General features: G+C 39.1%; 1 protein-coding gene across 1 annotated transcript in view; it reads left to right on the forward strand.

Annotated features, from left to right (window-relative positions):
* LOC124161476 overlaps positions 1-14,033 on the forward strand; it is a 174,027-nt gene that overhangs the window by 45,551 nt on the left and 114,443 nt on the right. The window contains exon 9 of the mRNA XM_046537798.1: positions 1,232-1,528. Within this exon, the coding sequence (XP_046393754.1) occupies positions 1,232-1,528 (297 nt within the window). The remainder of the gene's footprint in view (positions 1-1,231; positions 1,529-14,033) is intronic.

Here is a 14,033-nt window from a genome sequence, read left to right on the forward strand (position 1 = left end):
TCCTGTTCATAAGGAAGAAAATGCATAAAATCTTGATCGTCACATGAATTTCAATTCCGTTTACAATTACACAGAATAAGACACTACAATAACCACACTATACTTGAAAGCAAAAGGTCATGCCGCATGATCCATGCAAGAGATGCAATGACCCACCCCAATGCAGCTGACTGACAGACGGCACTCAAGCCGTGTGGCACCACTCTGCACAGCCCACCTACACCTTTGCCCTCTTGGGTGGAAAGGAAACATGCATCAAACAAATGAATGGCTACATAAAACCCAAAAATAGCATTCTGAGCACTACACAATGTTTTTGTGAGAAATTGAAATTCATTGTTGATTTGCACACATTTCATAGAAACTAGGCAGGAATAGTTCAGATTCATCATCATTACAGGTCAACAATCTTATTATTGGTTTGACGCAGCTCACTACTCAATTCTCCTATCAGCTAATCTTTTCACATTTACATATTTCTTCTCCTTCACATCCCTCTTTACCTGCTCCATAAATTTTATTCAAGGTCTTTCTTTCCCTTTCTTGCTATCTACTTGTCCCTTGTCTATTGTCTTCATTAGGCCTCCATAACTCTAGATTAAGTCGATTAGGTTGTCAAACCTTCTTATCAAGGATTTCATGTGGCATTCCTTCTCTCCTACTCTTCTTAGGACTTCCTCATTACTCTCTCTCATCCATAGTTATGGCCCAAATAGCTAAGAGAAACTTCTTGATATGGCCAATACACCAATCTGTGCAAAGATTTTCTTTGCAGGGTCTTGGTCAATTTAATTAACTCATGTCACTTATATGCTCTGGCAAAGCAGTCATTGTTTTTGGTATCAGCAATGGCTGTAAACTGTTTTCACTCACACTTGCATTTCTGATGCAAATACTTTACATAGGTGCTCGTACGTTATTTATGGGAAATGCTACCTGAATATACAACATATTCGCTGATAAAGTTTCATTTGTGTGAATGAGTACATTTCAAAACATTGATATAAGCAGCTGGTTCCTGAACTGGCTTCAGAATTGCCGAGTTTTTGGCCAGCAGCACTAGTGAAGCAGGCATTGTGCAAAAGCTTCCATTTGATCAGAGTGCCTTCGTGCATGGAAGGAAGGCACAGTCGTTATCTGCAATAAAAATTGGAGTTGTGGTTGGTGAGAAGGCGGTGGACGGAGAGAGTGGGCAAGAGCAAGTGGGAATAATGATGCATTTTGTTGACAGGTAGCAGAACCAGTTCAAGGCAAGATCAGCACCACTTGCGTCGGTACTCGAGCACTGGGGGGGAAATGGTGTTGAGCAGCAGCTCGTACAATGTGGAGCTGCCTGTGACGCTGTACGGGGACGAGTCAAACGCAATGGTGGCGAGCATGGATGAGGAACGAGTGTCGTGGGCAGGGTTGCGCCGCAAGGAGAGCCACAAGGAGAAGGAAAACTTGATGACTCGCAGCCTCGACCCCAGCCTCCTGAGCTGCGCAACAGAGGACACGGGCCTCGAGTGTGCGGATCCACAGGAGAGAGGTACGTATGATTCCCTCGTTTAATTTTCCCACACACATCTTGTTGTTCGGAATGTTTGTGCACAATACATTTGTGAGGGCATTGACATACATTTCTCCACCCACCCATCAAGCAATGCAATCCACTATTTGTAGATGCCTGTGAAATTCAGGAGACGTGATTTTGCGAAATAACATGAAATAAAAATGAAATTTCACATTTTTGCGATTTTAGGTGATTTAGCAAAAAAATCACATCTGATGAGTCATAATCTTTCAAAGCCTAAGCCTTCTTTGTTAAACGCTGCCGACGTTCGTTTGCTCTATCGTTCTTACGATTCCATGGTCAATTGGCTTGTTTAGTCTTGCCCATAATGCATCTGCATAATATCGAGCACTGTAGTGATTTCTCCACCAGAATTTGCCACTAAATTTATCACAGCCTCTCTCTTTGATTCCCATGTATCAATCCTGAAATATTTAGAATGAGACACTTTCACACCTGAAGAATTAGATATTATGAATTAAAAATGTGTGGAAAGAAATTTAACGCGGCCGCGGAAGAGTGGAAATTCCTGCCTGGCACGCATCAATGCAGAGCAGTAATTCCGGTGACTCACCACGATGCATTATTGGATGATGCATCATGGTGAGTGCTTATGGCGTGGTGAATGCATAATGCATACGATGCATTATAGACAGCATTATTGGATAACTTGTTGCAGGAAAACCTTGACTGTGGATCTAATGTAACAATTCTGTTGACAACACGGCTGCTGGCTGGGAACGGGCTGCTGTTCACGGCACGGCCCACAGCATGGCAGAGAGTCTTCTTATCTTAAAGTGGTTGTGACATTAATGGCGGCTGGCTAAAAGTCGTTTCATCAGAATGCAGCCTCAATGAAGCACTGCGTGTATTTCATGCCGTAGACGGCACACCGCCAGGCCTGATTAAAATGAGCACCATGGTGACCATGGCGGCCATCAACGGTGCCATGCCGTCAACTGTGCAATTCGATTCATTTGAAGACATTGATAGACACGTATGGTAATTTGAAAGCCTGAAACGCTAGCAGTTGAGGGAAGGGAAGGAAGAAACAGAAAGAATAGGAGGAGAGGGGGTTCTCCTTATTAATGGACTGAGCGTCGGATATTCGGTTCTCCACTGACCATCAATGCAAAAAAAAATCATTTTGACATTGGCCAAATCTAATATCTAATTCTTCAGGTGACAAAACGTCTCATTCTAGATCAGTGTTCTAGAAAATCAGTGTTTGATTATATTTTAGGGGACCTTGAAGTTTTAAATTGTCTAAAAATTATATTGGCAAAGTTTCGATTCAACATGATAAAGTTAATACCTGTCTCTGTGATGGTAAAGTATGGAAAATTTACGATTTTTACAGACATTACATTAGACATTACAGTTTTTCCACTATAAATAAAAACCGTGCTTCATTGAAACTTAAGTCTTATCTCATAAATTTTATTGCCTTTAGGTTTTGACCGATGCACATTTTTGATATATGTATGCAGAGATGGGCAGTATCGAAAATACTTGTATTTGAAATGCGTATTTTCGATACTTTTGTAGTTTGTAATTTATATCGGAAATACATTTTCTGAGAGTATTTTGTAACAAAAATACATGTAAAGAGTAGTTTGTATTTTTAAAATACATACAAAATCAAAATATATGTAATGTTTTTGTGCATAAGAAGAAAGAGCGTGCAATGAGATGGTAGAGATCCCAAATGAGTCGGTATTAGCCTGCCATCTATGGGACAATAAAGTGCCCCTTAATTTACTTCTGTAGCACCCGCAGGCGCTTGTATACTTGCAAAACGTAGTCGTGTGTGGAGTAGTTTGCGACATGTAGTTGTGCATTGCAGGGGCGCAGCTAGGAATTAAGGCTGTGGGGGGTTTAGGTGCAACTGATACTGGGGTGTGTGGGGGTATGGAATACCCACCAGGATAAGAAGTAGGTGCGAGATTAATAAATTACGGAACTTTAAGATTAATAGTTCAAAATGGTGAGTTTTACTTCTTTCTGAGGGATATTTTATTAATCCTTACACTATTCTATTAGTTATATCAATCCAATTAAGTAAACTGCATTAAACTTAAAAAATTCTCAGAGCTCTGGGGGAGGGGGGGGTTTATCCCCCAAAGCCCCCCCCCCCCCCTCGCCACTGGTGTATTGAGTAATTTTTGGAGGGGACTTGTAAAGTCTGATGCTGTTCCAAAAGGTCCCGAAAACATTTTTCTCCATTTTATTTAAGACATTTTGCCATGAATAATGGTCTAATTGCCAGTTTCCTATAAATACGTTGTAAGAATGTTTGATCCTCTCATTCTAAAAGTAGTTCATGTTTGAATTGATTTTAATTTTTTACTAGGTAAGAACTTCGGTGAAGGCATGTGCATATTTTGTATTTTAATAGAGTATTTTGAAATTACATTTGTATTTGGCATTGAAAATACAATTTTTAGAAGTTATTTGTATTTTGTATTTGAAATACAGATTTTAAAAGTAATTTGTAATTTGTATCTTAAATACATTTGACATGTATTTTGCCCATCTCTGTATGTATGTATGTATCTGGTGGATTTGGCTGTGGGTGGCTTCTTTCATGATAGGCTGTTTTGAATGTGGGGCATTGGCCCTTTAGGGTAACATAAGCACTGGGAACAAAAACATCAAAACTGAATTATTACTGCTTTCCAAAATTATTTTCCATTTAAAAGCTGCAGGGCTGCACAAGAGCTGCAGGGCTGACAATTTTGGTGGACGCGAGGGATCAAAAAAAAAATCATGTGGAGGGAATTCCAAATACCATGCCTCCGCCAAATCCTCTTTTAGGGGGGTCTCCTATCAGAAAAAATGAAAAAAAATCCCATGTACCTTGTGACTCAAATGAAATGTATGGAACAGGTAAAGAAGGATGTGAAAGAGAAAAAATACATAGGTGTGGAAATATAAGCTTATATTGAGAATTGAGAATTGAGTGGAGAGATGCGTCAAATCAATTTTAGGATTGACCAGTGATGATGGTACCTTGTAACCACCATACTCCTTATTAATTGTCCTTATTATTTAATTAATCTCTGAAGTAAGTAGTTCACGACTGTTAGGGTCTGCAGTCCATTTCAAATTAGCCAACACCAGAATTATGTATCTTCTCTAGGGTTATGCAGAATACGAGGAACATGTAATCATATGTTCTTCATTCCAATTGACTTTATTTTAGATGTCGTCTTCTAATCGTATCCTTTCATTCTGAAAGCTGTGTAATCTTTAGGGAGGTCAGAGGAAAATATCTCATTATCCTCTTGAGGTCAATTAGCATTAACCCATGGAAAATAGCTAATATGTACTAATTTCTTTTAGATTTCCTCAGCGTTTAGATGCACTAGTACAATCCATTTTCAGGTTAAGTGCTGCACTGCAATGGAGTTTTGTTTCATAATGTTGATCTCACAGTTAGGGCTACCGCATGAAAATGTTTCATTTTGACCTAGAAGTGGTAGTGTGACGTCTCCTCTCATTTTCATTGTGCCATGAAATTATATTCACTTGGGAGTTAAGTGTTTGTACTCAGGGCAAAAAAGTACTTAGTGGAACAAAGCTAATACATATTCCTCTGAAAAGAGAATGCAATAAGAACAGTAGATGGGAAAGATATTTTTTGGCCCTGCATGACAATCATCGAAACAGAAAACCAAAATCAATCACCAGCACACTTTCTACAATAGTTAATGGATTTAGGTTGAAAATAGACCGCTTGAAGAATATGGTCACAGTAGTGAAAAAAGGAAACCAATTATACCATATGTGTCTGAATATAGTCCCCCCTTTTTTTCCAAAAATGCCCAAGGGGGGGGACTATATTCAAATGCATTTTTTTTTTTTTAACTTTTCCCGAAACTGAAGCCTCAAAATTAGGGGGGGGGGACTATATTTGTAGAAATACAGTAGTTTTGTTTATCTCAGCTCATTGGGTTTACTTCTATTTGTTTTGTATCTACATTTTCCTTCTGGGAACAAAGAATTTAGTGATCACTAACCTTGAATTTGGCATTGTTTTGATTGCCATCCCTGGTGTCCTTAACTTGCTTGGTTGTTGGTGTGCACCCTGCAAGCAATTCCACCTTCAGGATTTCTAGTGGTCTTAGCTGAGCTCTGAATCTGCAACACTTGGCTGAGTGTGAGGGAGGGAGTTGTCACGTGTGTCTGTGGCTGTTTCAGGCTCGGTGGTCTCAGTGGACGTATTTGCCCTAAGCGAGCCCTCGAGCCACAAGACCTCTTCTGAAATTAAGTGTGCGTGGAGTACGACTATGGCTGCATCGTCAAGGACCCTCTCAGGTGCCCCTGCAAGCACTCTAAATCAAGCCTCCCATCCATTAATCAGTTTTTCTAGTTTGCATTTCTGCTGCCTGAAACACGCCTTGCTCATCATTCTCATGCTTCCATGGCACTAGCAAGGCTCTCTTCGCAAAGTACGCTTATTTTTTGCTAAAGCGTTAATCTCATCCCTCATTGGGTACTTGATTTTCATTCGAGTAGTTTGATTTACTTGTTGATAAAGTTAGTGCCTTTTGCACTTGAAGTGGTCTTCACAAAGACTTGCTCCTGATTAGCTGCCAAAACGCAGTCATCCTCTCTATTGATGCGTTGCAGTGTACAGGCCTTCTCCAATGCCTCTCGAATCAACCTCAGAAGGCTGTGCCGTGATTTAGGGCAAGTTGATGCAGTTGGCACCTTACCTGAGTGCATGGCACTGCTTCATTTGAGAACGATGCCAGAGGCATTGGAGCATCAGTAGAGATGATGGTCTCCCGTCTTTGAATAGTCTGTTGATGTGAACTGTATCAGTGAGCATCATGACTGGAAGAAGAAAGCTGGAACTCTTGCTAAACTTTTGTCAGTCACCTGACAATAATGGGAAGGTTCCCGAAAGCACTTCAATGGTTGTTGGTGGCATTCAAGAGGATGGTGATGGTTGAATGCATTTGTAGTGGCTTGTACAGTAATTGGTGGCCACACATCACCAAATTATTTTTGCTGCCTGCTGATATTAATTCTCCATGTTCTCTACAAATGGATGAAAACTGGTTGTTGCCTATTCGATGAGATTTCAGAGAGATGGTCTTAAAGTATCGATTAGCAACCGAGTTCTTTGGCTTTTAGTTTAGGGCAAAGAGAATCAATCCTAGTGGGATCATTTGAATCCAACTGATAGAATCATTCTCTTTCATTTATTTGTCCAGTGTATGCATCTTCATGTAGCAATTTCTTTTCATTTTTTGTAAATGGCGAGCAAAACATTTTTAATTGAATGGAAAGTTTAATATAATTACCCAATTGTTTAAAAATCACAAATGCGTGCTAACATTTTGTGGCAGTCATTTAAAGTGCTATATGAGCAAACATTAGCTCTCTATGTAGTGGTTATGAGTTTTAGTGGCAATGTAGTTATGTATACCTACAAAAACCTTTCAGGGTATTCCAGTCAATCAGCAGCGTGTGACTACGTATTCTAGTAGTCTGAGCTGTGGTTCAGAAAGCCGAATTCCGTGGTTCAATTTCTTATTCACAAGAATCTTTTCCCTAGGCAATTGTGTATTTTGTGGCCGGTCACGCACTAAGCTTGAGATATTCTAACTTGAGCTTGCATGGATGGCTTTATTGCTAGTCATTACTTGTAGTGGTCTCCTGGAAGTCCATATTCCTTTGCTTTATGGGCCTCAATGGCCTAGCACCATGTGCCTCGGTGAAACTTCCATATGGGAACTGAGGAATCCATATAGTTAGTGTAGTGGTCTGAACAATGCCCCAGTGGAAAGCCAAAGGTCTGTGGTTTGCTTCCTGGTTGAAAGGAATTTTTTCTGTGAATGTGCGATTAGTAGTCGCGAATACTCAAATACCTCGAATACTGGAAAGTATTCGATATTCGAGATCTCGAATAATTATGCTAAAGGTATAACCTCGAGTACTTAGAATTTCGCGCCGCACACTGTCGCACGCACGTCATTGGTAGTTGACTCGGAAAAATGTAGAGAACTCTATTCGTTTAGTGCATACAGTGCTGTTTTAGGCAAGTTGACGAACTACATCACATTTGTGGATTAGAGCGGTGAAAGAGTTCGACGTGGGAACCGAAAATGATTGGGTGAAAAAATCCGAAAATCCCCGGTTTCCCCCACCAGGAGAACCTCATTGCCGTGGGATAGTAACTACGTAGCACAACTCCCAATATCACCTACCCCCTCCATCCATCAGCCCTCGGCCCCTCCTCTGACACTTTACTATTCTCTGAAATCAAACAAAAGGCCCCAGCTCGCACAGGGTTCGTATTACGAAGACCATAAATGAAAAGCATCAAAATAAAATATCAAGTTACAGGAGAGTAATAAAATTGTGTTTCACCCTTCCCTCTTTCTCCCCCACTGACCTTTTTCTGCCTACCTGTAACGAAGTTCCCCATTTCTGGAGGTCAACTGCTGCATGAGTCATCTATTAGCCCAAAAGATGTCTAACAATGACTTCCGGCAATTGATATTACACCTTTATTGGATTGAAATATTAGTAATGTGCGCGTAAATTAAAAAAGAATAAGACCAAACACGACGTATTTCTGACTTTATTTAAGCATTTTATGCAAAGAAATAAATGTCAAAATACGACGGAGACTTAGAATTCTGGCAAAACTCGATATCCTCGCAGCTGAGCTTCTCGGAAGTTGATGCTGATGCGGTATTTTTTTCTGAAAACATATATCAAGTTACAATTTATTAGTTATCAAGTTACAATTATTTAGTCATATGCTATAAATCTCTATTGTCACAGTCACAGACGAAGGGATATTTTCTCAGGATATTTGGTTTCTCACTGCTAGCAATTCAAATTCATCTGCTTATCTCTTGAGAACTTCCAAAGATGGACTGAAAATAATTGAAGAAGAAGAAAATCCGTAGGAGAACTGCGTGTAATTTGCAAAACGCCTCAGATTGTCCGCTAGCACTTGACAGTAGGAGTGGGGGTAAAGCGAGCTACCTGATGAAAATAAGAAGTTGGATGAAGCCGAATATCAGATGGGCGTGCCGCTGAAATGGCGCTTGGTAGATAAGAATGTATACATCAGACAGATATCCATCAGTAGCAGTGTAAATGCTGAGGTGGCATGCAATCATTTTTGCGAGGTGTTGTGTCCCCTTAGGATACTTGAAAGAGATGTTAGTTGAATCAAGTATATGCCCAAATTGTTACCATGAAATAAAATATTCCATTTATCAGCTAAATTTCTGTTTGAATCCTTTAAAGGAAATCACAGTTACTCGCAAAAATCCTGGGTTTCCTGGTGCATGGGCAACTTAGTCAAACATTCCTGCATTCATCGTTTTTTTTCGTCCATCCCATTGAAAAACGATAGACTGAGGTTCCACTGTAAACCTTTTTATTTATACATTCATCACATGAAATAGAAGAAGAAACGTACGTATAATATGCTTTGTGCAATTCTAGTATTCGAGGTATTCGAATATTTGAGCAATGATTTAATATTCAAATTCTATAATAGAGTTCAAGAAATCTGCTGTTCGACCCATCTCTAATTTTTCCCCATCACAGTTAATCTGAATCAAGTTTTACAAGTTTATGAAATGCTCCTTGGGCATGTTTTTCTGATTTTTCTACTTTCCAAGTTGCAAATGTTATTGAGCTGTTGTTACATTGATCGTAACATGTAATGCGTGGTGCTAAATGTTCTAGGCATTCATGTAACTTTTTTATATGACTCATTGTGAACACTTGGGCCCCTTAGGGTACGATACGAGCGGCGTGAGCGGCGCCGCTCTGATATCGGTCCTCATTTAGTTGCGTGTAAATCCATTGAGGGTGGGTGCGATAAGTTTGAGCGGCGAGCGGCAGTGAGCGGCGCCGCCCAGTGCCGCTCATGGTTCCAAGTCCAGACCGATTTCTTTTCCACTGCCGCTCGCCGCTCAGTAGATTCATCCTTCAGTGTAGTTGAAAATGTGTTCGGAGAAACATCAAAGTAGTGAGAATACGGCCAAACAAAGGGAGACTGAAGTTAGAAAAGGTGAGAAACCTGAGCGGTTAGAAAATTGCCACTCGTATTGTAGCCACCGCTGCCGCTCACGTGCCGCTCAGGTTGCCGCTTGCCGCTCGCCGCCCACCGCTCGTATCGTACCCGAGGCCTTACACTTTTAATTAAATATGTACAAATAGTATCTGCGAGTAGTCGAATAATTGAATACTAGAAAGTATTTGATATGCAAGATCTTGAATAATTATGCTCAAAGTACGATCTCGAATACCTCGTATACTTGAATTTCGTGCCATACACTATCGCACGCACGTCGTTTGTAGTTAACTAGGAAACCACGTAGAGGACTATTGTCGTTTATTGCATGCAGTGCTGTGTAAGGCAAGTTGACGAACTACATCAAATTCGTGGATAAGAGAACATGGTGAATAGATATCTTTCAACGTGGGGAAAGGAAAATGATCAGGAGAAAACTGTAAAAAACCCTGATTTCCCCCTTTAAACCCATCAATAAAATGAAAAAGGAGGGTAAAAGAAATCGACTTTTGGGGTACCTTCTGTCACGCATTCAGCTAATGCTCCCAAACCATTCCACTCATCAGAAAGATCATCACGGATTTGAAGACTACACTGATATGGGCTTCCCCTGACGTCAGTTTTGTTTTTCTTGGCCAAACAACGTCTCCGCAGTGATGCGTCAAAGTTGAAAAAAATTTCGTTATAACAATAGTTAAAAAAAATAGTGGGACTCGTCAGTGATCTTAATGCCCACATATGGGGGCCCCTAGCTGAATGCATACTATCAATACACCAACATTCAAAAAATTATTTTCACCACTTATCATTCTAAGCTCATCCAGGATGAGCCCACAAGATGGAACTCCCTTTTGCAAATGATGAGGTGTATTCTGGAACAGAAGCAAGCCATAACATTGGCTGCCTCTAACATGAGTTTTAATGTAGATATAACTCAACCACAGTAGGATGCTATCAAGCAATTGATTGATGTTCTGGATGTTTTTGAAGGAGCAACTTTTCTTGCTTGTGGAAGTGCAGTTACTGTTTCTTAAGTTATCCCCCTTGTGAATAGCATTATTAATTTCCTAGAAACTAAGAAGTTTTCACATAGTCATCTTCAAGGTTTTGCCAATGATTTGCTGTTTTCCATTTAAAGTTGGTATGAATTTCTGGAAAAAGAACAATTTTTCACTTTTGCCACAATTCTTGATCCACAATTAAATCACTGTATTTCAAGATTCAAATAAAGTTGAGATGATAAAAAATTAATTGGCTTTAGAGATGTCTGTCTGAACTAAGTTACCCTTCAAAAACAGATACCTAAGGAAAAGTGCAACCGAAAATAGCTGATGTAAAGCCACAACAATCAGTGTGGGGAATTTATTCAAAATAAACAAGTTGATTTTTAACATGTATACACCTTTTTATTTATGCATTCATCAAGTGAAATAGAAGAAAAAGCACACGTTTCACATGCTTTGCGCAGTTCTAGTATTGAAGGCATTCGAAATTTGAGATATTCGAATATTAGAGAAACGATTGAATATTCAAAATTGATATTAGAGTTCAAGAAATCTGCTATCAACCCATCTCTAATTTATGCAATCATCAAGTGGAATAGAAGGATAGCATTCACTACGCTATGTTCAATTCTAGTGTTCGAGGTATTTGAAGTTTGAGATATTCGAATATTCAAGTTATGATATAATATGATATGTTCGAATTCGAGAAAACAGCTATTCGACCCAAATCTACTTTTAATGTACATTGTTTTTCTGATAGAATTATTCCTTGCTTGTAGAAACACAGATTTTTACATCTTTTTATTTTTTTTCTACATTAATTGCCATATGCATTTAAAAATTTCTTATTTATTGTGCTTATTGTTGAGACAACCTTAAGTTGAGTTAATCTCATAAAATGCATATTTCATTGCATTAAATGGTTATTGATTCTATGTATAATACAGTGGAACTTGGTTAGTACGTTTCTGAAGGGACCACGAAAAATGAACGTACTAACCAGGAAAACGTACTAACGAGGAAAGTAAATAATAGCAGTCGGGGTTATTGCAATCAGTGAAAAAGTCGTCATAATTACAATTACTATCGGTAGTTCTCATAGGATCGCCTTCCTGAACTCTTTTCACATTTAAAATCAAGAAAATGAGCGCTACCATGAAAAACAATACCATATGAATAAAAATCGCAATTTTTCATGGACATCCGGAGACGATTTCATGATTACGGCGTCTATCTCCCGTGATTTATCCTATATATATTTACAGAACGAGGACGAGTGAAGCTCAGACAAGTCATTTTTCTTTCTCACAGCGTACTCGGAGAATATAACAACAACCCGGAGTAAGTCAACTGGTTTTTTAAACATCATAAAAATTGGGCAAAATTATATTGACTTTCAAATTACGGCAACAGCCATAGACATTCGCTTCTGGAATGATACCATTTCGATTGTAAAATCGATCGATATATCGACTGAAGACACGCAAGATTATTAGATTACGACGTAATTACAAGAAAATTTTATATTAAACAGTTGAAATTTACTTTCAAAATTTGTCTAATGTCTTCTGCTTTCGTTCCGAGATCAAGTATTTTTAAGCTAAGCTTCGCGTGGAGATCCAGAGGATCGTCTGCTCCCGCAACAGTAGTCAAGTAAATACGCACGACGTCGAGTTTATGGAGCAGTACTGCTTTAGATAATGAGGGAATTGTCTAATACCGTTAAGACTCATTTCTTCATCATGATAACTCGTGCAATAGCAACAATTGCCCACTCACGAACTTTGTGCGCAGCAGTGGGCACTCCCAAGCGCTCCAAAGGCAACAGAAGGTGAGGAGCTCGGGGTGGGGAAAATTGGGGCTTCTTATTGGCTGTAGTTTTTCATAGTCAGACATTCCCGAAAAATGGCCGCATTTTATTTTTCATCACGTCACAAGAATTCAGAAATGCATTTGGATAAATTACGGTAGAAGAAAGAGATGTGGAATGAATGGAAGAATGTTAATGGCTAATACTAATAAATTAAATCATGAATTCAGACGTTTGCGACCCTTAAGAAGACACTAGAGAACGAATTGCGGGTTGCGTCACGGCAAGCAATTGAGCGTACTAACCAGGAAAGCGCAATTTTTTCAAACGTACTAACCAAATTCTTTTACCTGTATTTTGTTCGGATGGTACCGGGACCGAGGGAAATCGCCGTACTAAGGAGGAAAACGTACTAAGGAGGAACGTACTAACCAAGTTCCACTGTATTGGGATGGTGGTTGAAGTCAGCTAACATGAGGGAAATTTAGGCACCATGTGTTGCATTTGAGATCCACTCTCTTCCGAGGCCACTCTCTGTTGCTTTTCCTCTGGATACCTAAATCTCATTAGATGCATGCTGGGTTTTTGCTCAACTTTAACTTGGAAATAAAATAATAAATAAAATTCAGAGTGTCAAGCCTGAAGTTATCAGTTACAACTTTAACTTGTTCAGTAAAGTATGTGTTGTGTTTACCGGTGATTCTTTTTTAACGCTTTTAATATTATGTGATGGAATATTTTCACTATACAGTCATCCCCCGAGTTACGTAAGAGATGCGTTCCGGCAGACTCTGCGTAAGTCGAAATTTACGTAAGTCAAACCTTTGCGTTAATGCCTCAGAGATTTCCATCGGCGCGGTGAAATTCTCAGCGGAGAAATGCGCGGTAAATTCTCGGTGAAGTTTCATTCAATTCACTGCTATATTCATGAACTCTACCGAGTTTTCTTAAGTTATTAGATACAAAATCGATAAACATTAATATAGTCTGAGAGTTGCATCTCGAGCATTGCCAATCAAAATGCGTAGGATTCGGGAAAGTACGGTATCTCAGCGCTACATTACTAAACTGAAACTTAAATTGATTCATTATGCTATACTGCGATCTAAGGGCCCAAAGAATGCATTGTCTACCTACCTATAATCATTATATCTTCTACCTTTTATATATTACGTTGATCGATGAATCTGGTGGTTTCACTGTCACAGTTAATACACGTAGGAGGAGTGTCTAGGATTACGAGCAAATAACACACAAAAAAATACCAGTAAATTACTATATTCTTAGATACATTCACACACACATACACTCAATCTTTCACGCATGGAAACATACTTTCATTCTCTCATATCTCAATAAAATAATGTGAAAATATCATCATTTGAATATTTAATTCGCTGGAAACATCGAGGAGTATTTCCAAAGCACGAAGCTATTTAAAAGTGAGCTTTTATTCAGCCAACTCCGTCATTAACGTACAACAAAGTTGGTGGGGAAAAGCTTTCAATGACGCAATATTCATTTATAGTTGCAAACAATATGAGAGAACGAGAAAATTCAGCTAAATAAAATCTTCTGCCAGAAACATGTAAATAATTGTGCAATTAATAT

The sequence above is a fragment of the Ischnura elegans genome, chromosome 6 (assembly GCF_921293095.1).
Source record: "Ischnura elegans chromosome 6, ioIscEleg1.1, whole genome shotgun sequence".
In the NCBI taxonomy this organism is placed as follows: domain Eukaryota; kingdom Metazoa; phylum Arthropoda; class Insecta; order Odonata; family Coenagrionidae; genus Ischnura; species Ischnura elegans.